The sequence below is a fragment of the Haliotis cracherodii genome, unplaced genomic scaffold (assembly GCF_022045235.1).
Source record: "Haliotis cracherodii isolate W230 unplaced genomic scaffold, xgHalCrac1.p SCAF_13, whole genome shotgun sequence".
NCBI lineage: Eukaryota > Metazoa > Mollusca > Gastropoda > Lepetellida > Haliotidae > Haliotis > Haliotis cracherodii.
Window position 1 is genome coordinate 24,110,282 of NW_027266268.1, and position 27,228 is coordinate 24,137,509.

A 27,228-nucleotide genomic window follows, 5' to 3' on the forward strand; every position below is an offset into this window, starting at 1 on the left:
ATGTAAGCCCAGGACGCTCAAATGGATGCAGACAAAAGAATTTTGCATCCCAAGGAAGGCACATTAAATTCATTATCATACTTCCATGTCAGAATCTGATCTGAGATCTGATTGGTCCACGTGATCATGATGAAATATTGTGTCAAGTGGAGGATAATAAATTTCTCAGCGGGGGAATAAATCTGTTATACCTCGCTTCAAAGCAAAAAGCCACACGCTTTTTCAGAGTCAATGGAAGTCACGTGACATAGCCCAAGTTAACCACAGCTCAATGAAAGAGCTGTTTTTTATCAATTTTGAATTTGTGTTAATTCTTTTACAATATCACATTAAAACGTGTTGTTAAGATAAATTTGTTGTAGCAGGATCACTTGGGATACATGTTTTTTTTTGCGTCCCTTGTTTTATACCATTCACCTCTTGTGTGTCATCCTGCCTCTGTGGCATGGATTATTGCTCATGGTATCAACCACCGGTTTGACTCTTCAAGATTTGGTTATTTATATACCACTTTGATATAACTGTAGCATTGCTGAGTGCAGCCCTAAACTATTTTCACTTGTAAGTAACGTAGCATGTCTGTACGAATACAGAGAAAGCCCAATAGTCTGGTGCCTGTTTAGCCAGAATCCCAGCTTTCCCGATAATCAGGGTGGTCGGGTAGCCTTGTGATTAAAGCGTTTGCTCGTCACGCCCAAGTCCCGGATTCGTTTCCTGACAGGTATAGTATGTGAAGCCCATTTCTGGTATCCCCTGCCGTGATGTTGCTGGAAAATTGCTAAAAGCGGCGTAAAACCACATTTAACTCACTCACTCACTCACTCACTTTCATGATAATCACTGTTGGAAAGTCTTAAATTTAAGGTGATATTACAGTGTACCCATTTTTTGGTAATCCATAAACTTGTTTATCTGGACAATTTTACCTTGAAGGAGACTGTCCAGATTAACAGGGTGTCACCGTACATACATGCCTTGTTTCAAATACATGGCGGGGCGGTCGGGTAGCCTAGTGGTTAAAGCATTCGCTCATCATGCCAAAGACCTGGGTTCGATTCCCGACATGGGTACAATGTGTGAAGAACATTTCTGGTGTCCCCCGCCGTGATATTGCTGGAATATTGCTAAAAGCGGCATAAAACAATACTCACTCACTCAAATACATGGCCACATGATTTGATACTATATCTTTCCATTGATAGGAAAACCAAGACATTTGGGTTGACCAAGTGACAAATTGGATGCATCAGAAGCACTCATAAAATACACAACTTTATTTCAACAAACTTTAAAATATATGGCTTATGTTGTCTTTGTACATGAAAGGCATGTCCTAGCAATCCTACACATGTCAGCATCCTCTAGTTATTAACAGGTTGTTGCAATGATGCAGCTGCATCTTAAAACAACAATACTGACTCAATGATAACAAACACTTTTGACCAATATGAAGAATTATTTTATTTCTGCCACTTGTCATTGAAGTTAATACAATGATATTCTTTTAGCCAGTGATTGATTACATGGGTTATACAAGGATTGGAAAGAGATATCCCTGTAGTTTGGGAATTATACTACATTTTGTAGCATGTGTAATCTTGTGATATACATACACAAAAAGTTAGTTTTAAAAGGCACCAATTTCATCTGCCATATGAAAAGTGAAACGTGTGCTCTTATGAACAGTGTTTTTTTCATTCCTTTACATTACCTATATGGACAGTAATATGGAATAATCAGATATATGGTGACACAATTTGGCACAAAACAACAACAAACAACATGAGACTGGTGTCAGAAATATCACAGACAGTGCAACATGAGACTGCAAGGATTATTGGACTGAATTCACACACAAGTTACATGGCATTGTTCAACATTGTTCAAACAGTCATAAACAGATAGGACATTATGTATGTTATACACCAGCTGGGCACAGATACTGGAGCTATCACGGGTAGGGGACTTCTACTCAACACAATCGCCCATGTTTCATTTGATGCCCTGTCGTCTTGATCTGACAGATTAGTTATCAGGAAATTGCAAGCACTCCTGGTTGGACACATTACAGTTATTAATATGGCTTTGTTTTCATTTAGCAAATGCTGGCAGGAAATGTAACAGTATCCTTTGGCCAAATCGGATATGAGCTTGTCAGCAATGTACATTAAACTGAAACTGTATGTCCTGAAGTATCAGAAATTGAAGTTTCAGACCATGTGTATTTTCTCATCCATTAAGCCCAAACAAAGAAGCAACATGAACTGGTTTACATCTTTACTCTGAGCTGGTTTGTTTGTTTGTTTTACGCCGCAATTTAATGTAAGAGATTGGCCTGCTTGTTCAACCAAATTCATAAGTCAATTTAATGTAAGAGATTGGCCTGCTTTTTCAACCAACTTCGTAAGTCAACTTAATGTAAGAGATTTGCCTGCTTGTTCAACCAAATTCATAAGTCAATTTAATGTAAGAGAATTGCCTGCTTTTTCAACCAACTTCGTAAGTCAACTTAATGTAAGAGATTGGCCTGCTTGTTCAACCAGCTTTGATAATTCACCTCTCTGTTTGTTGTATAACGCCGCACTCAGCAATATTCCAGCTATATGATGGCGGTCTGTAAATAATCGAGTCTGGACCAGATAATCCAGTGATTGATATCATGAGCATCGATCCACGCAGTTGGAATCGATGACATGTTCAACCAAGTCAGCGAGCCTGACTACCCGCCTCTTACGACAAGCATAGTCGCCTTTTACGGCAAGCATGGGTTGCTGAAGATCTATTCTACCCCGGATCTTCACTGGTTCTGAGCTGGTAGTTTATGGTAGAGAATAAATCAGATCTCTGCTTTTAGCGAACTTCCTTCAATGATACTCCCTTTTGAAAGAATAGCACTTACAAATGACAGGATGTTTGAAATAACCACAACAATGTACTGCATAGTTTTTATTATTTACATTTGAAACTGGCTGTTTAATTTCATTTTTGATATACAGAATAAGATATGCTGGTCTGAATGCTTGCTCATACCGTGAATTTAGAAGCCTCACTAGTAATTGGCTGATTGTGAAGTTCACCCGATGCGACTTTCTATGGAGAGGTCGTCAGATCTTCACATGGAGAAGTATCATATCCGAGTAAAAGATCTGATTTACTTGAGATGAAAGACATGTCAAAATAGTATCTGGCAATGGGCATGTCAATATAATAAGCTGTGATAAATATGATAAAATATTTGTTTACTGGTTTGTTAAAAGTTGTTATGAATAGTTCTGAGATCATGGAATGGACATCTGAGAGCACATAAGTAGAAATATGCACCCTGAACATGATAAATAAATAAGGTATGATATACATAGTTTGTGGATGATGAAAATATGGTAAGCATACATCACAAATATCTTAATGTAGAAATACTTTGAGGAAAAAGTCATCAAGATATTCATGGATATGTATTTGAAACAGTTTCGGCCTCTGAGCAGGTCTAGATAAATCCCTGACTACTGATCATTTTAGTTTGTACAGTGTTTTCCCAGGCAAAATTCAACTTGTCAGATTGTTAAGTTAATAATATATTTTTCTGTCTCTATTGGCACTGTTTCAGATGTTATAACCAGAAATTATATATACAGATAAATCACAGTAATTAAGACCATCAAGGATATATTTTAAGTTATCCATAGTTGAATACAAGTAGAGTGTCACTAGTATCAATATAAGATATTGTCCAGACTAGAAAGTTACATCAATACATCAAGTTCATGAATTTAAAAGAACAAAGTTCACTTTATCTGATGGACGGAAACTGAAACTGAAATCACAGATATTCATGAAACTTGATCGTGCCCTCTGTCGTACCTATAACGAGCATATTGTCAGAGCTGACCGACACAAACTTAACGACGTCCTCCAGGAAGAAACACTTCTGTAACTGGCCATCATAGGTGAGGAGGTCAATGCGACCTTCACGCTTATCCGTGACGAGCACGTTCTTATTTCTGTCCACGCACACCAGGTCAGGACCCTGGTAGATTTCCCCGTCACTGTCTGTATTGCCATACTCAAATAACAACACGCCATCCTTATTAAAACCAGACACAATATGACTGGACGGATCACACACGAAAAAGTTTTCATCGTTGTCAACAGCAATGTGCTGTGGCTTTTCAAAAAGGTAAAGTCCTTCATCAACAAAGTCATCATTTGTAATGCGTAGTGTGATTTGACCATCTTTGTTGTACACTGCCACATTCCCGCCGGACTTGGCTGACTTGCCGTAGTTGCGGTTGAGTTGGGCGTACCTGCTTGAAGAAATGATCACTTGACCCTGGGAGTACGGGGCAACATAATTCAACCCAAAACTTTCAAGATGAAGATTGGCAAGAACTGTGCCACAGCCATCATTCGACAAGACCTTGACCTTGTACCGATTGTCTCCCCTTGTAACTGCAACCGCCACTTTTCCGTCTGGAGCAACAGAGTGAATATTCCAGCCCTTTTCAACTGGAATTTGGCCCCGGATGATGCCCCGTTTTTCCACGTAGTAAACACATTGACTTCCTGCCGATGCTGCACCGATGATGATGTCCCCACTCTGGTTGACTCCCATTCCCTTGATGCAGTCTCGCTGGATGTTAGACGGGAGGGCAAGCTCCTTGGCTGGAGTGTCCAGAGTGAGAGATGGGACCTCCTCCTGTGAGGAGGACTGGAAGGAGGAGTTAGACTGTTCCTGCTCTTGTTCCTCTGGTTCCTCCTGTATTGCCCTGAAGGTCTCGCTGGTGTTACTGGCACTTAGCATGTCATGGTCACGTTCCTCGTAGTCTTCCAGCTCGGTAATTTCTGTGTCATTGTCATGGCTTTCTATTGAGTCACTGATGCTTGGATGTCCCGATTCTTGGGTTGTGGAAATGTGAGATCTGCTCGACCTTCGGGAACAACTCGCTACGCCAGTTTTCAACTCACCAAACAAGTCACAGATCTTCTCAACATTGACATCCGGTTCGCACAGGTTGAGACTCACCAAGTTCACTGCTTGTGTTGGGAGTTCAGTCTCACAAAGTTCTCTCACCCTCCGACCTATTTTCTTTCTGAGGGACACTTTTTCTTCCTCTGACCCAAATGACACAAGTTTCTCAGTGAGGTCAGTAACAGCTTGAATAGAGGCAAGATGCAGCTCAATGTCATTACGCTTTTGGTTGATGCACTCACGATTGTGAGACTGACGCTTGTCCACCTCACTAAGGAGGACATTCTCGTACTCAGTGATGAGGTTGCAGAGGACCTTGGTTCTGTTCTTGACGTCCGCCTGGAGTCGAATCTGCTGCTTCTCGACAACCTTCTCAGCAATCTCAAGATCTTTCAGAGTCTTCTTCAAGGTCTTCGAATCATTGGTCAGTTGGTCAAGGGGAGGTTTGATCTTCATCTCGAAGTTCTGAGACACTGCTGTCAGCTCTGCACACCTGTGTTCCTGGTGACTCTTGGCATGGCACTCTGAACACAGTGCCATGTCACAGTCCACACAGAACATAGCGCCGATGTCGTAGGCATCGTAGTACTCACAGCACTTGGACAACACCGACGGAGTATCTGGGGAGGCGGGGCGTGACCGAGGCTTGTTCTGAGCTTCGTAGTCCTGAATGGTCTGAGTGCTGTGACTGGCAGTTTCCTCTTGCTGCTGATGGGACTCGGAACACATCTGACACAGGAAGTCATCACAGTTTATACAATGGAAGGATATTTCTGACTTTTGTCCACACTGGCGACAATTTCGGGATTTGTCCCGCTTTGGAGGCTTTGGTAGGGAGATGGCCGGATTAGACAGCCTTCTGGCAAACAGATTATCTGGCAGTTTCTCTACTTTCTGCTGCCTGAGGGTTGTTTCAGTGCCACAGATTGGACAACCAAAGTATCCATCCTCGTCTGCGAACTTCTTGACATGTGCCTGCAGACAGTCTTTACAGAAAGAGTGCAGGCAGGGGAGGAATTTGGGCTGACGGAATTCCTCCTCACACAGACGGCAGCAGAGGAAGCCGCGCGGAACCACCCCGCAGTGCTCCTCCATCTTGCCTGAAACAGGGAGAATGGGATATAACAACTATATTATCTATATAAACACCACCACGCAATGTTCCTCCATCTTGCCTGAAACAGGGAGAATGGGATATAACAACTATATTATCTATATAAACACCACCACGCAATGTTCCTCCATCTTGCCTGAAACAGGGAGAATGGGATATAACAACTATATTATCTATATATATACTCCTGGAGAAACGTTAAGCACCACCCCGCAGTGCTCCTCCATCTTGCCTGAAACAGGGAGAATGGGATATAACAACTATATTATCTATATATACACCACCACGCAATGTTCCTCCATCTTGCCTGAAACAGGGAGAATGGGATATAACAACTATATTATCTATATATACACCACCCCGCAGTGCTCCTCCATCTTGCCTGAAACAGGGAGAATGGGATATAACAACTATATTATCTATATATACACCACCCCGCAGTGCTCCTCCATCTTGCCTGAAACAGGGAGAATGGGATATAACAACTATATTATCTATATATATACTCCTGGAGAAACGTTAAGCACCACCCCGCAATGTTCCTCCATCTTGCCTGAAACAGGGAGAATGGGATATAACAACTATATTATCTATATATACACCACCCCGCAGTGCTCCTCCATCTTGCCTGAAACAGGGAGAATGGGATATAACAACTATATTATCTATATATATACTCCTGGAGAAACGTTAAGCACCACCCCGCAGTGCTCCTCCATCTTGCCTGAAACAGGGAGAATGGGATATAACAACTATATTATCTATATATACACCACCCCGCAGTGCTCCTCCATCTTGCCTGAAACAGGGAGAATGGGATATAACAACTATATTATCTATATATACACCACCCCGCAGTGCTCCTCCATCTTGCCTGAAACAGGGAGAATGGGATGTAAGAGCTATATTATCTATATATACACCACTCCGCAGTGCTCCTCATTGGAATGTCCCAGTGTCGGTTCACACAGCATAACAGTATGTTCGTTTGTGTATCAAACAAATCTAATATCTCTTGAATATGCATATTTATTCATATATTAACCAACATGTATGGTATTCATGTGTCTTTTGACAGTGAGTATGCATGTCAGAAGTTTTTATGGGGATGTGGCTTGAGAAAAATCGGTAAGCCTAGCACGTTTGATTCATGTTGAAACTTGCATATCATTTTATGTTACCAGTCTAGATAAATTATTTTCTACAACAAAAAGAACTCGCTTTTCAACCATATAATTCTTCTTGCAAAAAAAGGGGCGGTCAGGTAGCCTAGTGGTTAAAGCGTTCGCTCTCCATGCCGAAGACCAGGGTTTGATTACTGACATGGGTACAGTGTGTGAAGCTCATTTCTGGTGTCCCCTGCCATGATATTGCTGGAATATTTCTAAAAGCGGTGTAAAAAAATACATTCACCAGTCAAGCAAAAAGTAAACTCCATTATACTTTACTTTCTTCATACAAATATTGAAAGATATAAGTAAAATAGAAAAATGTATTGCTAGGAAAAATGGTAGTATTAATAATTTTGAAAGAAACTGGAAAGAATTATCAGCCTACTTATTAAAATATATCAGTCAATCCAATGCATGTATATTACCCATATCTTGATCATGTTTTAAGAGGGTGGCACGGGTAGCCCAGTCGTCTAAGGCGCCGCGATTCGCTGTGCAGAGTTGCGTTCCATGGGCACGCCAGAAACCTATGATTGTGGTTTCGAATCCCGGTTTGCCCCAATTACGTTTCTAGGTTTGTCAGCACCATACCCATACTCGTGGGTTTCACCAAAGTGGTAAACGTCACTTTGGGCTTTCCTCCCACATTAAGCTGACATGCCGTGATATAACTGGAGTACTGTTAAAAGCAGCGTTAAACTCAATGTTTTAAGATCCTATCAAGAGCTACACTTTGATACCTCATGTACCTATGTTACAGATATATGTCTACTGAATTGAAATATAAATATTTAAAAAGAAAAGAAAAAAAGTTTATTTCCAGTTTTGATATATGTTTCCATAATGTCAATATGAACAAAGTCCGCAACATCATATACAAGATTTTGTAGCAGTATTCACTGAAAGGTTCAAGATCGATCAACTAAGAGCTAATTATGAAAAGTAGAAAGTTTTACTTAAGATTGTTTCCATCATATCGTCATCAACAAACCCTGTAACATCGTAAACAAGAGTTCGGAGCTTTGTTCAGTGAAATGTTCATGCTGTGATGTCAATACACATCAATAATTATGTACTGTTGACATGCTGAAGTGGATGAAACTCTAATGGTTTATGTATTCACATTAAACTGTTAATGAGTACTTGATCCCAAGAAAAGGAGACTATTTCAGGAGGCTACACAAAGGATGGAGTGTTATTGTTCTATTTGAAAGCCAGCAAGTCTTGTTGGTGATGATTTCCATGCTTCACTGAGATGTTGATTGCAAGGATATTCTTCACAGAGATATTGATCGACTATTTTCCTCAGATGACCTTCTGCAGTTTCATCTTGAGAAGAAAACATGCTTTTCATATTGCTGTCTGTTGTATTTGTCATGTCGAAACAGGACAACTCCCTGGTGGTGACAATAACATGGCTTTGTTTTTGGGGTTGTTTTCTTTTTCACTAAATAAGCATGGTGTTGCTTGGTGACAGTAATATTTATGGTACTTGATGCTGAAACATTGTTATGAGGATACACATCTGAATTCTTTGTCAATTGTTTTCCAGGGGAGCCCAATGTCTTGTGCTTGTAAATCTTCTGGGATGAAAGAGTCACAAATAAGGGACATGTTCACAGTCAGTTGCTTGATTAAGTATTAATCTAGATTTCCCATCCAAACCACTTAGATAATTGCAATGTTTGCTACACTGACAAGGTATGGATGTCATCTGTGGGAGGACTCCACACCCTGCAATGCTAACAAGGTAAGGATGTCATCTGTGGGATGACTCCACACCCTGCCACACTGATAAGGTAAGGATGTCATCTGTGGGATGATCCCACACCCTGCTACACTGACAAGGTAAGGACGTCATCTGTGGGATGACTCCACACCCTGCTACACTGACAAGGTAAGGATGTCATCTGTGGGATGACTCCACACCCTGCTACACTGACATGTTCAGGATGTTATCTGTGGGATGACTCCACACCCTGCTACACTGACAAGGTAAGGATGTCATCTGTGGGATGACTCAACACCCTGCTACACTGACAGGGTATGGATGTCATCTGTGAGAGGAGTCCACACCCTGCTACACTGACAAGTTCAGAATGTCTTCTGTGGGATGACTCCACGCCCTGCTACACTGACAAGGTAAGGATGTCATCTGTGGGATGACTCCACGCCCTGCTACACTGACAAGTTCAGGATGTCTTCTGTGGGATGACTCCACACCCTGCTACACTGACAAGGTAAGGACGTCATCTGTGGGATGACTCCACACCCTGCTACACTGACAAGGTAAGGATGTCATCTGTGGGATGACTCCACGCCCTGCTACACTGACAAGTACAGGATGTTATCTGTGGGATGATCCCACACCCTGCTACACTGACAAGGTAAGGATGTTATCTGTGGGATGACTCCACACCCTGCTACACTGACAAGGTAAGGATGTCATCTGTGGGATGACTCCACACCCTGCTACACTGACAAGTTCAGGATGTTATCTGTGGGATGACTCCACACGCTGCTACACTGACAAGGTAAGGATGTCATCTGTGGGATGACTCCACACCCTGCTACACTGACAAGGTAAGGATGTTATCTGTGGGATTACTCCACACCCTGCTACACTGACAAGGTAAGGATGTTATCTGTGGGATGACTCCACACCCTGCTACACTGACAAGGTAAGGATGTTATCTGTGGGATGACTCCACACCCTGCTACACTGACAAGGTAAGGATGTTATCTGTGGGATTACTCCACACCCTGCTACACTGACAAGGTAAGGACGTCTTCTGTGGGATGACTCAGCACCCTGCTACACTGACAAGGTAAGGATGTTATCTGTGGGATGACTCCACACCCTGCTACACTGACAAGGTAAGGATGTTATCTGTGGGATTACTCCACACCCTGCTACACTGACAAGGTAAGGACGTCTTCTGTGGGATGACTCAGCACCCTGCTACACTGACAAGGTAAGGATGTCATCTGTGGGATGACTCCACACTCTGCTAACAAGGTAAGGATGTCATCTGTGGGATGACTCCACGCTCTGCTACACTGACAAGGTAAGGATGTCATCTGTGGGATGACTCCACTCCTTTCTACACTGACAAGGTAAGAATGTCATCTGTGGAATGACTCCACGCCCTGCTACACTGACAAGGTAAGGATGTCATCTGTGGGATGACTCCACTCCTTTCTACACTGACAAGGTAAGAATGTCATCTGTGGAATGACTCCACGCCCTGCTACACTGACAAGTTAAGGAAGTCATCTGTAGGATGACTCCACACCCTGCTACACTGACAAGGTAAGGACGTCATCTGTGGGATGACTCCACATCCTGCTACACTGACAAGGTAAGGATGTCATCTGTGGGATGACTCCACACCCTGCTACACTAACAAGGTTAGGATGTCATCTGTGCTAGACTGCAAATGTAAAATGTGCTCATTCAAGATTGAACAATAATCAATCATTGATTACTTTGTCAAACCAATGATAAGCTCCAAATCTTGACCAAATTCCCAACTCTAATTTGTATTGATTTGCCAACGTTGTATATGGATACAGGAGTACACAGCAAATCGGTATTTCAATGTCAGTCTAACACCTAGCTTGGATCATTAAGCATCGACCCAATTTAGTCATGGCAGTGTATCATTTACGTTGTATTCACCGTGTTGCTTTATTCCCAGATTTACTACACTACTATTGGCAATGTGTGACCCATCATTATCTGTTTCGTTCACACTGAAAAATCAATTGCTGGGTCCTGCATAGGTATTTCTTAGAAAAAAAGATGACAGTTATTGCCAGTTATTTTTAGCTTTCTATTAACAAGATTTGTTCTTGGTCTCATGCTTTCTTTAGAGGTAATGATAATTTCTGTTTGCTTCATTAGTTTGTATTTTTTTAACTAAATTGTTTTGTTGTTGCCTAGTGACAGTCACCTTCATCGGACTTGATGCTAATGTTGTCAATACATCTGGAGTCTTTGTCAGTTGTTTTCCAAGGGAGCCCAATGTCTTGTGTGTGTAAATCTTTAGGAGTGACTTCTAGGATAAAAGAGTCACAAATAAGGGACATGGTCACAGTTAATTGCTTGATTAAATATTAATCTAGATTTCCCGTCCCAACCACTCATATGATTGCAATGAAGAAGGTGTTAAATGACAATACGATTATCGTTTGGAAACAGAGAAAAAGTGCTGTTGTGATTCTGAAATAGTCAAACTGACTGATCGAAAGTAACTAATTGCATATTGTTTTTAAATATTTTAGTTTAATTCATTAATTTATTTAGTTTCCCCCTCATCAGAATAACAATAACTGTTTGTATACAAAATGCTTATAGATAGTGGAATCTGTCCATATCGGACTCTTTCAAATTGAATTTCGGTGAAAACTGGACTTTTTCTCCAGTCACCTCAGTTCCTTAATATACTATCATTACTGAAACTGACCTACAACACTATTCAGACTTTGTACACTTCACTATATGAGTACAATAATCTTGAATGTGATGTTTAACCCCATTTCACCTCCACTCTAAACTGTCCAATATGTCAACAGTAACATGACATTTGATATGGAGACTACGGTATGAGGGTCCGCATGGGTTTTACTGATTACTCTAAGTCAACTAAAAGACACTGTCAAAAGGCAAAAAAATGGGATTCAGGTAACCTGACCAATCCATTGTTTGACATGGGACACAAATATTTTATCTGGGACCAGCTGTCAAAAATCATTTGGACAAAAATTGGATGATTCACATGTTATTGTTGCTGAAGCTATTTTGACCAAAAGATTCAAGAAACATGGCTACATAGTACAATCATCAGTCAAAAAAAAGCCATCTCAAAGTCATTGCAAATCAATATCAAATATTAAAAAAACCTAATCAATGGTCCCATACCTGTCCATGCTACCTGACTAGTATTTCTTTGTTTGGCCTAAGCATATGATATGTTTCTAGATTTTATTGAAAAATCATTACCATATTCGATGTATTAAGCACCTGGGGCACTCTCAAAATTAGAAATAGGGGGCTCTTATTAGAATATAATTTTGGTGAGAAAAAAGAGTTGAAAGATTTTTAAATTTCGTAGTTTATGCTGACAGCCTGAAATGATACTAAAGAAAAGTATGTGCGTATCATACATGACAGATATAATTTCCAGAATTTAATTGCCCATAATTAAGGGTGCATATAACACGCAAGTGATTATTATACATGAATAGAAAAGTCTTGTGTACATTGATCAATCGTAAGGGGTGCTAATTGGGATTGTTCACTATCCAATATATTAGCGAATATCGCTGTGGGCGCTTATTACGTCGAATACGGTATTTGGTGAAACACTGTTGAAAACTGCAATAAAATTGTACATATTGTCACAGGAGACAAAACATGACATTGACACCTGCTTGTTCACACTATGCTTTGTGAGTGAGTGAGTTAGTTGGGTTTGACACCGTTTGAACAGTATTCCAGTTATATCATGGCACATCGCCTTAACCTGGGAGGAAAGCCCAAAGTGATGCAAGTCTTCCACTGTTATTGATAACGTTGAGATTGATGGTTGTTCCAAATTTTAAAAAAAACCAGAATAAATTAGGTGAAAATGTTGACTGTTTCAATAAGATTCCAAAACCATTCACATTGTTTTAATAAGTGAGTAATATTATTACTGCCTGCTGACTAAAGGCCCCAAAAGTCACTGCCTTAATGACCACCCATCATGCCACTCTACAAGGATGAAAAGAACCAGGATTAACATATTGAAATCCTCCATTCTGTTGTTGTGCCCAGAGTTATTATTGGAGATCATGCGTACAGCCATTAGTTTCAGGTAAGATACCTGTGGCTTTCAGTGACCTAGCATATATTAAGATTCAGATTTCATTAATTTATATTCTTCAATTATCTCTCTATGGCCATGGTATGGGTATTGATTAACCCCCGGGGGAGAAACGAAATTAGCCATGCTTTCTGAAAAATATACATACCCTAGGCCCTGGTCTATATTTGTGATGCCTGACACATTGCAGACAGAAAAAAAAAAGAATGCAAATATTGAACCAATATGTATATGAACATAATGTGGAATACATAATGTACTCTCTACCATGGGTTTGGAAAATACTTGATTCTAATTGGTCAATCAGAGGTTTCAAATCACAATAAACCCCCTCTGATTGAAACAGCCGATTTGATGGCTGCATTCCCGAGGAGGCTAATATTTTTAGAATAGTACTTCTTTTACAGTCATTGTCGATGGGCATATTTAAATACTGATATGTACAATTATAGGCTACAAATTGCTAAGTTGCTGTTTCTACGATATTCAAAGGATGTGTGGCAATACATATCCTGCAGCAAACATGATACAAATCTACAAACAGAATGTATTTCATGTCTTGAAGACATTTGAAACCTCATGCTGGGAGTTCAGCTCCAAATTCAATTTAGCACGATTCAGTCTATTGGTAACCTAGCTCTACATTGAAAACACAATTTGTTTATCTTATAAGTATGTCATATTTTATTTTTCATATTTACTCGACAAGGCAGTAAGTACGTACGTAAGTGAGGTAATGACAAATATATAATAATATGTCACTTGTCAGAGCTATAGGAATACAACATACTTCCCACCCTTTTATTTCAACAAGGTGATATAGCACTCCAATTATGCTGTACTACTTACCACACAACTTGCATAAACAGAAATTTCCAAAACACCGATTCGTTCTGCTACCCAAGCAATAATATGGCCATGTTACTAACAACAGGGTGCCGTGACCTCACAGGTTTAAATGGAAGTTTACAAGAGTCCCTCCACTGATTCAGGCACTGTCTGGAAGCATGCCAATACAAACAATGGGTTTCCCTTCTCCACACGAAGGTATTCAGCTGTGATATGGAACAAACTCGGTAGTGTGCCTAGGTGCAAAAGTATTGTGTTGTATTATTCCTTGTTGACTGTCCTTATAGGAAGAAGGACACTTTGATTCTGAGATTTAGTGAGGACGTTTAATTAAAATATGAAAATGAAAAACATCCCAGACAACTTTCAGGGTGAAGTAATGGTATGTATCGATGTGTTGTTTTATTAATTGTTGTTTTTTTCAATAATGAATAGAAGAAAACAACGATAAAATACACATCTCCGTAAGAGTGTAGAACATTTCTATGTTGACATATCTAAATCTTAAAAAAACAGAAACGCAGTCAAGCACTGTTGTGTGAAACTTTCAGTTGTCTCCAAGCGAAAGGGGCAGTCGGGTAGCCTAGTGATTAAAGCGTTCGCTCGTCACGCTGAAGACCCGGGTTCGATTCCCGACATGGGCAAAATGTGTGAAGCCCATTTCTGGTGTCCCCCCACCGTGATATTGATGGAATATTGCTAAAAGCTGTGTAAAACCATACTCACTCACTCACTCACTCACTCACTCACTCTAAGCAAAAGCTTAGTTCCTTCTTATTCCTTCTTTATTTTATCATTCCATCATTGGTTGTATCAAACTTCAGATAACTTGAAGTATTTATGTAGCTCCCTTCAACATCGACACAATGATGTTTGACTGTATTAATATACTGAAGATCCTTTCAAACTTAATGTGTGGGCTTTCCAGGTGGGAATAGGTCCCCAGTCATTGTGTTTATTGTCTTGTAAGAGCGAGAAACACGGGGATAGGATAATGGGGCTCTGCTTGGCCGGTTGTGTGCCATTACCCCAGGGTTGCCTGTCCGAGTCTTGATTATTTACAGGCCACCATGATATAGTTGGAATTTTAATGGCAGGCATAAGACAGAAGCAAACACTCAGTCACTCCCTATCTTCATGATCTTACTTGTATCTGTAATAGCTACACTTGACGACTTACAGCTTGTGTGGATTGTTAGTCTCCTGTGTGATTACCGAATGTTCCACCTAATCATTCGGTGAAAGAGGTGACAGTTAATCGTTATACTTGCCCTGACAGAAAGTATTGACATTGAAAGCTGTGGCAGATTATTTCTGATACTTGAGTCTTTGTTATCTTTGTTGGAGTTAGTTTAATAATCATCTTTCCACTTCAGATCAGTCAATACATGCATACTATTATGTTGATTACAAATGATGATAATGGTACTGACATGTGGAATGTTTAATATTTTTCACCTGTAATAAATTGTTCAAAACAGTCATCTGTACGAGCTCCGTATCTCTATGCTTCTCCCTATGAACAATTTGGACTGGTCGATACAGAGAGCTAAGGGTCATTCCATAATGTTTTCCTGATAGCTTCCCGATTCGACCTTGCAATAATAAGTGAGTGAGTGAGTATTGTTTTACGCTGCTTTTAGCAATATCCAGCAATATCACGGCACGGGACACCATGTACCCATGTGGGGAATAGAACCCAGGTCTTCGGCGTGAAGAGCGAACGTTTTAACCACTAGGCTACCCCACCAACCCTCATCAATATAATGAATTGTATTCCCATGAAAACTTATTCTTTTGATCATGCAACATTCTCAGTACTTATTGGGTTGGAATCATTGAGAGGGTACAGATTTTGGGCTACCATCACAATAGTGGATAAATCTTTACCAGTACAGTTTCCAACTCAATAAGTAAATATATTATTGTATGATCTAAAATATTAGTACTCATATTTGAATGCAAGAATCATGTTGCATTTATCGTTAGATCATGATGCATTTTGCTGAAGCATAGAAAGCGTGAGGCAGATTTGGATTGTAGATCTATTCGGAAAACACTATAGGACAGCCTGTAGCTAGTCAGTATCAATATCGTCAGTAGGAAGCAGCTCTGGGATAAGGTTACCACAGCTATTGCCAATGCCTGAGACCCGTGAAGATCCGGGGTAGAATAGGTCTTCAGCAACTCATGCTTGCCGTAAAAGGCGACTATGCTTGTCGTAAAAGGCGACTAACGGGATCGGGTGGTCAGGCTCTCTGACTTGGTTGATGCATGTCATCGATCCCAATTGTGTGGATCGTTGCTCATGATGTTAATCACTGGATTGTCTGGTCCAGACTCGATTATTTACAGACCGCCGTCATATAGCTGGAATATTGCTGAGTGTGGCGTTAAACAACAAACCAAACCAAACCAAAATCCAATGCCTGCAGTTCTTATTGGCTTAGTTGATGAGGTACTTTACTAGCCCACAAGTTCATTATTTGTTGTTTCACTTGGTGTTTTGTTTAAAGATCACATAGATTTTTGTTGTCTTTCAACTGACTGTTATAAATTATTATCAGTTTTTCTGCTTGATGTCCTTACTGAAGAGATATTTATCAGAGATGCCAACCCTTGTGATTTAAGGATTCATTCTTGTGTGACCTTGCTTGCAATTAGACAGTTGTATTTTCTAATATTCTCTGCCATGCATGGTTAGATTCTTTGACTCACCTTACAGCGTTTCATACTATGTATGTAGCACAAGACATTATAATCACCTTAGAAAATCATTGACATCTGAGATGTTGCTTTGATCAAAAGTTTGCATCATGAAGCAACTCTAATATTCTCCCAAATCTATGTATGGCATATATACTTGTATGTGCTAATTGGCTTTGATCCATAATTTACATATGAAATTGCAGATTTGTTCATGGCATAAAAATTTGTTCTATGCAAATTCCAAATACACATGGTTCTCAGTCCCTTTCTTGAGACAGACGGGATCGGGTGGTCAGGCTCGCTGACTTGGATGCATGTCTTTGTATCCCAACTGGATGGATTGATGCTCAGGATGTCAATCACTGGATTGTCTGGTCCAGATTTAATTATTTACAGACCGCCATCATATAGCTGGAATGATGCTGAATGTGGCGTTAAATAACAAACACTCAATCAATCTTTAGACAGTGCTTTGACCTAATTCATCTTGAAATAGACCGAAGACCTCATAAGAATAGTATTCTGATTTCACTTAATTTCAAAATAAGGTAGTTTGTTTGTTGTTTAATTCGCACTCAGCCATATTCCCGCTATATGATGGCGGTCTCTAAATAATCAAGTCTGAACCTGACAATCCAGTGAATGACGTGAACCACCCGATCCCGTTAGTCACCTCTTGTGACAAGCTTAGTCGCCTTTTTCGCAAGCATGGGTTGCTGAAGACATATTCACTACCCAGATTTTCACGGGTCTCAAAATAGGGCAGTAATGAAATTCAGTAATAATAATAATAATAATAATAATAATAATAATAATAATAATGATAATAATTCACGGCTGAACAGAGGCTTATTTTGAACAAAGTCACTTACCCAACAGGACAACACATGTGCTACACGTGTTTCAGTCTAGGGGAGGACCGAAGGCCTAGAAACTTTCAGGAGTCAAGCTGCCATATGCGGTCAGCAATCCAACTACTCTCTGCGTCCAACATTGCTTAACTTTACCTGATTTGTGACCTGTGTGCTCTACCAGTATGCTTTTTCTTTGAAAACCATCAATCTAAATGATCAGCATCTTAAGGCTGGCAGTCTGGTAATTGGAACCACATCATTTCTTTTTTGTGTAATATGAATACAAATAGGGCAGACATTTGTTCCGTGATCATCTGTTTAAGTTAATGGGAACATCATCGTTGCTTTCATGTCTAATCATCACATACAAAGAACAAGAGCAATAAATTAGCTGCTGCTTTGGTGTCTTGATTTGTTGTGGAAGAGTATCGATTGTTCAGGCTCCGTGGATCTGCTCATAAATCATAAAGAGTAGGTAATTAGACGGTATAGTGGGCTCACCTGCTCAGTTGATTACAGCAGTAGAAACTAACATTTTTAGTCCACTAGTCGGGGGCATGGGTGGCCCAGGCACCGCGATTCGCTGTGCAGAGTTGCGTCCCTTGGGCACGCCAGAAACGTATGATTGTGGGGTTGAATCTCGGTTCGCCCCGATTATGTTTCTAGGTTTGTCAGCACCATGCCCGTGCTCGTGGGTTTCTCTGAAGTGGTAAATGTCTGAGACCTGCATCACTTCGGGCTTTCCTCCCACATTAAGCTGACATGTCGTGATGTAACTGGAATACTGTTAAAAGTGGCGTTAAATCCAACTCACTCACTCACTAGTCCACTAGACCTTATGATGATCACATATCGCAAAGCCCTTAAAAAAGGGAAATTTCTACTAGACCTTATGACTTTTGGGCAGTTTGCAAGGACTACAGGCCTAGTGCCAATTTCTAATGGTGGATAAGCTTCTGCCATCAAGAGTGGAAGTACATTGTCAAGAAGATTAAGGCAGGTGGAAATGATAGATTGTGAGACTAGGTTTAAATTTTAGTTTATTTGAGTGATAAGACTGACCTAATTGAGCCGTAACAATACAATGGACATGCAGTATTATTATATCCCAGACCTAAAAGGGTGAGAGTATATAGTTATACCACAGAATTCCGTCTTTCCGTCCATCCATCCTTCCTTCTGTCTGTCCATCACAAAGTTGACTTATCGAAGTTGGTTAAACAAGCAGGCCAGTCTCTTACACAAAGTTGACTTATCGATACCCGTGAAGATCCGGGGTAGAATAGGTCTTCAGCAACCCATGCTTGCCATAAAAGGCGACTATGCTTGTCATAGAAGGCGACTAACGGGATCGGGTGGTAAGGCTCGCTGACTTGGTTGATGCATGTCATCATATCCCAATTGCGTGATTGATGCTTATGATGTCAATCACTGGATTGTTTGGTCCAGACTCGATTATTTACAGACCGCCATCATATATCTGGAATATTGCTGAGTGCGGCGTTTAACAACAAACAGAGAGGTGACTTATCGAAGTTGGTTGAACAAGCCGACCAATCTCTCATACAAAGTACAAACAAAACAGCTGCAACCAACATGGCCATAATGCACTGCATACCTAGATACACACTGTTTTGGAAAACTCTTTTTAATTTTTTTCTGTAGTTCTAGTTATAACTTAAAACATATACACTTTTGCACAAAGCAATCTTAGCACTATGACTATTATGAGTCAATGTTAAAGTGAGGGAGTTATAATCATTGTTGTGCTAAAATCCCTTTGTGCGAGTGGACTCTGAACAATGGTTGTTTTACAAGCTTGATGTCCTTGGAAGGTTTTTCTAATATTGATGGGTAGGGAAAGGTATTGGAGGTTTAAAGTGTATCACAATATTTTGCAATGCACAAGGCTGTATTACGATACGTATCACGATATATTGTATAATTCTAAATTTTGAATTCAGAAAAATCTGAATCATCAATGTATGGAGGGAAGTTCACAAATAGAACAAAAATCGATGCTGGTACAACAAAATGTTTACTCATTTAATAAATATGCAGCCATTTTGAGGCCCTGGATGCACGCTCCGGGGCAGCGAGGGTATTTGGCAAGTGTATAACATGAAATACATGATAAAAGTCGCAATTTCAAATCACGAGATATACTGAGCATGAAATAATTATATTGTGATACGTATCGAGGAAAGAATGAACCTCAATTTATCGATATACCGGTAATACCAGGCATCCATATTGATGGCAGACTAAATATCCCCTTGCCATTGTGTTCACATTCATGATGTCCTCAACAATCCCAGATAATCCAGTGTATTGTATATCCATTCTGTAATGATACATTCTCTAATTTCACCTGCTTAGTCATACACTTTATAATGCTCATGCATATGCCAGAAGCATTTGTTTGCCCCTGGGATGACTCTGGATTAGCCGACATCAATTATGAAATCATCCGAGATGTAGTGGAAAGGTCAAAATGGAAAACTGCTTTGTACCTCTCTAATCACAATAACCACTTTAATGTTATGCGCTGATGATGATGGTTGATGGTTTGTTGTTTAATGCCGCACTCAGCAATATTCCAGCTATATGACGGCGGTCTGTAAATAATCGAGACTGGACCAGACAATCCAGTGATTAATATCATGAGCATCGATCCACGCAATTGGGATCAATGACATGCATCAACCAAGTCAGCGAGCCTGACTACCTGATCCCGTTAGTCGCCTTTGACGACAAACATAGTCACCTTTTACGGCAAGCATGGGTTGCTGAAGACCTATTCTATCCCGGAATCTTCACGGGTCTGTTATGCACTGACCTCAGAAAGTGTTGCTATCAACGGCATTAGAAATTAACACTGTTCTCTCCAAAGTTCAATCTTAATTATAGTCTTAAATAATGTTGGGGGCATAGGTGACATTTAGTCACGTAACTGCTGGGGAGAGTTGTGCCCCTTTGGTGTGGCAGGATCCTCTGTTTTGAGTTTGAATCCCAAATTCACACTGCATGATTGTGATCAAGTGTTTTCTGAGCACCATAGCTGCACTCAAGTCAGTTTATTATAGGTATTATTTTATCAAATAAATATTGTATTTCAGATCTAGCAGTAGGGTCTATGTCAATAATAAGTGGGTGTATATTTGCATTATATTAGTTTCCAAACTGCAGGTATCTTGACAATACATTTCTTTCTTTTGGAAACAAACAAGCTTATTTTAAGTCACAACAGCCTGTGCAGATGGAAGTCTTTCAAGTGTTTTGAGTGTTCTACTCTTCAACCAATTGTTCAAAATGAAAGATTAAGGGGTTCGTTCATTCAAGTACTATAGCAGAAAACCTTGCAGATTCAATTATGGGACTGACATGGCAAAGCTAATGTTGAATGGGATTCATGGGCGGATACAAGGAGGGGGTGCGCACCCCCCTTTTTATTAAAAAAAATATATCTTTATTTCTGTATAAATTACCACCAAAGACAATAAATAGATCTTAATTGTGCACCCCCTTTTCAAAAAAGCTGTAGGCGCCCATGGGATTTACAGATAGGTTGCTAGAGACCTTTGTTCGTACCAGAAATCCCCACGGGAGAACAAAAACTATGACAGTCAGGAATGTCACTATATATTAATTTGTTTTGTTTGTTTGTTTAACGCTGCACTCAGCATTATTCCAGCCAGATGGCAGCAGTCTGTAAGTAATCTAATTTGGGACTACACAATCCAGTGATTGACATCATGAGCATCGATCTACACAATTGGCATACGATAACATGCATGATATGGAGGATCAATAAGTTTACCATCTAATGGGTAGGTTTCCTGGCAGGATAAAGCCAGTGGGTAAAAACGATATCAGTTGGGGTCAAATGCAGGATAGAGATGCAAATATCAAAGGTCAAGTAGGACTACTTTCAGTGTTTACAAACAAATATTTACTCACCCTTGTCATTTGGTCATCAAGTCAGAATTAACCATGAGGAATATGCAGAAACTACTTGCGTAATTACTATTATTATCAAAAGAATAGTCTAATGTACTGAAACTCAGTGTCTGACTGTGACGTAGCTAAAGCATTTTACAAGTTTGGGCAACTTCTTCGAAGATATAAATTGCAAAACAATTTAGTGAGGCCACAAGCCTAGCAGGATCAGTTTCCATATCTGTGCATGTAGACCTCTGCGTCTTGGAACCTTTTCCCCAAAGTAAAAGTTTGATTTGGCCAAAATAGGTCCAAATTGTCACCTTGTTTTGTTTTTTCACTGCATTTCGTAACATTATGACTAGACAGGCAGACTCTAAACAAATGTGACGTCTCATAGACTAGGGTGAGAGTAGCTTCCCTTTGATAAGGGCAGTTACTCTAGCTGACAAACCGATAGATTGTCGCGAAAGGCAAGTAGAAACAATTAGTGTAAGGCATTTGTTGTTTGCCTGTATGTAGTTATGCCACTTTATAAGAAACAAGTTTTAGTTGGAACTATATTGACTGTTGTCACTGTCCGATGGACATACCACTTAACTTCTGACGTAATATATATTAATGCGCACATTCCTGGAAAACTTGCAATGTTTAGGTAATGTTTATGAGAGATGGAAAGAGATTTTTTTAGCACACACCGTATTTAACTCGTCATTGATCACAAAGAACAATGTATATTCCTAATACAGGATATTTACCATCTACAAACACACACGTGTGACAACCTCAATTTAACATGTGTTGAAATTCTGTAATTAACATGTGATGAAATTGTGTATTTATCTGCAAAAATAATATTGATGTGTCACTGAAGTGAAAGAACATGCTATTTCACTCAAGTGCAACAATACTCTATGGTACAAGCAGTTTTGTTTATTGTTTAACGTCGCACTCAGCAAAATTCCAGCTATATGCTGGCAGCATATAAATAATTGCTGTAAATAATTGATCTAAGCAATAGAGATACGATGACATGTAACCACCAAGTCAGCTAGCCTGACCACCCAATCCCGTTAGTCGCCTCTTACGACAAGGGTTGCTGAAGACTAATTCTAACCCGAATCTTCACGGGGGATATGATCAATAAATACATAATAAATAGATCATTTATCCTTTCCTGACAAATAACCTGTTTATCTCTCCTTCTGCTCATGAAATAACAATATTGACAGTAGGGCTGGGACGAGTATCTTGTGTACTCGGGTCGAGTGGGTCCTGAGTAGGACCCGGGTACCCACAGTACTACCAAAACCCGTGGTTAGACATGTGATCTATTGTTTAATGACAAAAACTCACTGTAGCTCAGTGGCTACACTACAAGTCGCTAATGTTCGCATTTCTTTCTGATGATGCACACATTCCTTTTGACTTGTATATGTTTCAGAAAAGATAAAGCTTCAGTCAACTTCAGTGTATGCATCATCTGATTGTTTCATACATGTATCTAAATAGTTTTTGCCTGGTCTACATTCAAACTATTCCCAATCAGCCATTTTGTTCCCAACACCTGAGACCTACAATGCGTACCCGTTTAGGGTCGTTAAATAGGGGGCCGGGTACCCAGGTAGTAAATTTGGACTCGTCCCAGGCCTAATTGTCAGGGGACCGCCTCTGTGGTCTAGTGGTAGAGCGTCCGCCGGAGAGAGGAAGTCCGGGGTTCGATACCTGGCCGCGTCATACCAAAAGGGGCTAAAGCAAGGACTGGTTGGCTCGGAGTCAGTATACTGTGTCTGAGTGGGGTATTCATGTTAAACTGCGGCATGGTATCTCAGTGAGCTAGCACTATATATCGGGATCAGTCCGGACTAGTACAAACTGCCACACAAACACACACACGTACATGCACGTCGCTATGTAAGTGCAATAAGCTTGGACACGACGTTAAACCCCATTTCACATCACCTCACCTAATTGTCAGGTCGCTCAGTGATGTTTATGTTAGAAAAGCAAGAAAAGCCCGTTATTTCCTCCCTGCACTTTATTGACTGGATCATGTGAGCTTCCTCACATCTTACTCACTACGGGAAGAATGAGTTTCTTTTTGCCTCCAACAATTTCAACTTTTCAGAGAGTTCAACTCAATAATAATTGCATATGTTTACTCTGAAAATCAACAGCATCACTATTGCAGGTAAATCAACTTGAATTACAAGAAAGATCATACAGGTTTAATATCCTTTCTTGGTGTGTTGGTCTGGCACCACAACTTCTCATGTACTATTTATTATAAGATTTATACAATTAACATTTATATATATATGCTGTTGTTTATCCATAAACAGTGTCTACTTTGTCCTCTTCTCAGAAATGCCTGTCAAACAATACTATTCCTGTGTTTTGCTTTCAATTGTGTTAATATTTTAACAATTCAGATTTCATAAGGCTGTGGTTGGAGTATGTCTCAAAAGTTATGGAATTGTTATTATTATTTTTATCCAAGACTGAACTGTTGAAGTTACAGTGGTAGACAGCTGCATAATGGTAGACAGCTGCACAACAGCAGAAAGCTGCACAATGTAGAAAGCTGCACAACGGCAGAAAGCTGCATACTGGTAGATGGCTGTATAATGGTAGACAGCTGTATAATGGTAGACATCTGCACAACAGCAGAAAGCTGCTCAATGTAGAAAGCTGCACAACGGCAGAAAGCTGCACAATGTAGAAAGCTGCATACTGGAAGACGGCTGTATAATGACAGATTGATTTGAATGAAATTGCTGGCAGTCTGGCTAGGATTGATTCACGGTCCTTTCAATTTAACACTACAATGAGCAGAAGAAAAGTTTTTCCTTTTTTTTACTGCGTATGAAATATTCATGGTTAATAAAATACTTATCTATTTATCCTTCCAAACAATAGGTCCTCCGTGTGCAGACAACTCTGAATATATAATGTAGTTGATTGATTATAATGATAGGGAAAGAAGCAGTCAAGCAAGAACAACTGATGGTTCAGGGTTCTTGAGAGAAATGTAAACATCTGTAGCTCGATAGACTATAACTTGGTGGTAATGTGTGTGTGGACCAAATATTGGATAAGGCTTTCTCCCATTTCTCCTGCCACAAGCACTTAGTTTTAAGTCCTAAATAAATCTTTAGCCCGAGTATAGATATTAACTTTCACATTTAGAAATCGCTGGGATCTCGTCATGAAAGGCAGTGAATGACAAATACCCCAAGATAACACCTATCCCTGCAGGCAAGGTGCATATTATTTCTTCTTTGTCATACCATGATTCGTGCGTGGTCAGGCTTGCTGACTTGATTGATGCATGTCATCAATCCCAATTGCATGGATCAATGTTCTTGATGTCAGTCACTGGATTGTCTGGTCCAGACTCGATTATTTACAGACCACCGTCATATAGCTGGAATATTGCTGAGTGTGGCGTTAAAAAATAAACAGACAGACAGAGCCATTACTTCAGTCAACCATGTGCATTTGGAATAACATTACCTTCATAACAAATGTTATATTTGGAATTACTTTTTCTAAGTAAAGTACAAATTCTAGTACTTTATAGGGTTGAGTCCCATCCAGGCTTCGAACCCACACTCTTGGAGTGAGGCACCTAATCACCAGCACACAAAGTCAGTGATCTGGTAGTCTGGATCACATACTCTGTAGCTCTTGGGCTTGTGCAAGCCTCGGTGGCTGAATGGGTTAGATGGCCGACTTGTGCTGGCGAGTGTGGGTACGAAGTATGGATGGTATTCAACCCAAAAAGTACTAGAATTTGTACAACTAAGAAAGTGTTACCCCAAATAAAACATTTGTTACTTTTTACCACTTTATAAAAGACACTGTATATTCATAACATTACCTTTGTATAAACAAGGCTGCCTTAAACCTATCCATCTCTTCCCACAATATAATTAAGAGATTTCATTGAGAGTAAGATAATCATGTGATTGTAGGTGTTAACACTTCTATAATAAATGAGCCTAAAATTGATACACTATAAAATTCCTGTGCACCCAGTATACAATAAACTCCAGAAATTTCAAAACATGATATATCTCATTATTTAAGAAACTTAATGTAAAAATTTGTGTAAATACCTATTGGTGAACAAATAAAATATCTGTGGGCCAGGTTGCTAAATGAGGGGATAAAGTGACCTTTTATTCCCAGGAATGGATTGTAGTAATATGAAGGGAATATATTACAAGACTGGATGTCAAAAATAATTTCAGTAGTTAAAACAAAAGAGAAGGGTCTGTAGGTTTATAACTTTCATAGGGTGTATCCTGAACTGAAAATAGGGCACTGGTAGATGAGAAAATGTCTATCTCGCAGTGCAGAGATGTACTCCTCGGCTACCATTATTTGCTGGCTCTGATCCCAAGATTGTATATATATATATATATATATTATTGGTCTATCAACACACTATAACCATGCTCATTGATTTCACCAAGGTGATAAATGTCTAAGACCTGCGTCACTTTGGACTAAGAATCCCACAACCTGAAGCTGACACACTTCATTGTACGTGAAATACTGTTCAATGCAGTGTGAACCCCCATGGACAAACTGTGAGATGAAGACAAAGGTCTTAGTACTATTACCTTCTCTGAGGAGAGCCAGTTCTAGGTTCATGTCGCACCATGTCGGTGAAGGTGGAACGGCATCGTCCTGCACTCCTTCCATGTTGGTTGATCTAGTGGCAATCAACTCTCACCTGCACACAGTGGAACCAACTGATGCCAATCACCGCTCACCCTTTACTTCCAGGACAGGACCGGGAATCAATAGTGCTTTTGTCTCCCCTAGTTCCGCTGCAACCCGGGGGATGTATCGAGCACTTAGCACCCTGCTGACTTGTTGTTTGCCTCAGCCTCAGTGTGCTCACCTGAGTGTGGATGTTGATGTCGATGTTGATGTTGATGTCGATGCTGTAGAAGGTTGTCACAAAGAGCTAGATTGATGTGGTTTTATTGCAGCTGACCGGTGACTTTCAAGGAAGTTTTCTCTGTTGAAAAGGCCCAATCACAGGATTAGGCTGGATGATGCAATAGTCGGGGAATGTCATAGAATTCAGGCATGGAAATAGATTTGTTGTCTTGTTTTAGTAAGTTTGTCCTGTAAGTCTTTTGTATCAGACGTATTTTGACGATTCCGGCAATGCCAATCGTTTAGACTTTGTTATCACGTCACTCATCCCCTCTGACCTCAATCTCCTTGAGCGTCAATGACCTAATGACCAGACCATTATGACTTGATCAGCCAAAGCACTTGGGAAGTGTCGGTCTCAAGCATGTAGCTTGGGGTATATGAAGGCGGCACTGATGGGTTTATGCCTACATGTCTCCTGGATGTATCTGTCCCTTGTCAAACTCTGTTGTAACTGTCAAGTTTTGTTGCTGCAGTAATTTTAAGACTGTTGGCGTGAAATTGTTCACGCATACTGACCTTGAATGATCAGAAGTACACAGCTACCGTGAGCAGAGTCCATCACATTAATGCTTTTACTTCACAACACGTTTTATCCTTTTCTCACCTATATGAATGTTGCCTGACTTGACCAGTATATTTCCACCTACACACTCAGTGGCCTATGTCCATCAATGGACTGAATTTTTATGACCAGTCCACACCTGCATAATTTCACCACATGAAAGGCACGCCATGCAATGTCCTCGGGCTAGGGATCACATTAATCTGTTCTGGCCTACTTCATATATCCTGTTCT

General features: G+C 40.1%; 2 protein-coding genes across 4 annotated transcripts in view; one reads left to right on the plus strand and one right to left on the minus strand.

Annotated features, from left to right (window-relative positions):
• Nucleotides 1–27,228, plus strand: part of LOC139459787 (tudor domain-containing protein 5-like) — a 76,072-nt gene that overhangs the window by 16,590 nt on the left and 32,254 nt on the right. The gene's annotated exons all lie outside the window — the stretch shown is intronic.
• On the minus strand, nucleotides 1,475–26,293 carry LOC139459788 (tripartite motif-containing protein 2-like). 3 transcript variants are annotated; one of them, XM_071241454.1, is made up of 2 exons: nucleotides 26,105–26,293; nucleotides 1,475–6,066 (listed from the first exon to the last, which is right to left on the minus strand). In XM_071241454.1, the coding sequence occupies exons 1-2, from the start codon at nucleotides 26,184–26,186 to the stop codon at nucleotides 3,818–3,820; spliced, it is 2,331 nt and encodes a 776-aa protein (XP_071097555.1). In that variant the 5' UTR covers nucleotides 26,187–26,293; the 3' UTR covers nucleotides 1,475–3,817. The 3 variants fall into 3 exon arrangements, 2 of the variants coding, with proteins under 2 accessions (XP_071097555.1, XP_071097556.1); XM_071241455.1 differs by lacking the exon at nucleotides 26,105–26,293 and adding an exon at nucleotides 13,972–14,028; XR_011652702.1 differs by lacking the exon at nucleotides 1,475–6,066 and adding an exon at nucleotides 6,936–6,954 and having other exon boundaries at nucleotides 26,105–26,193.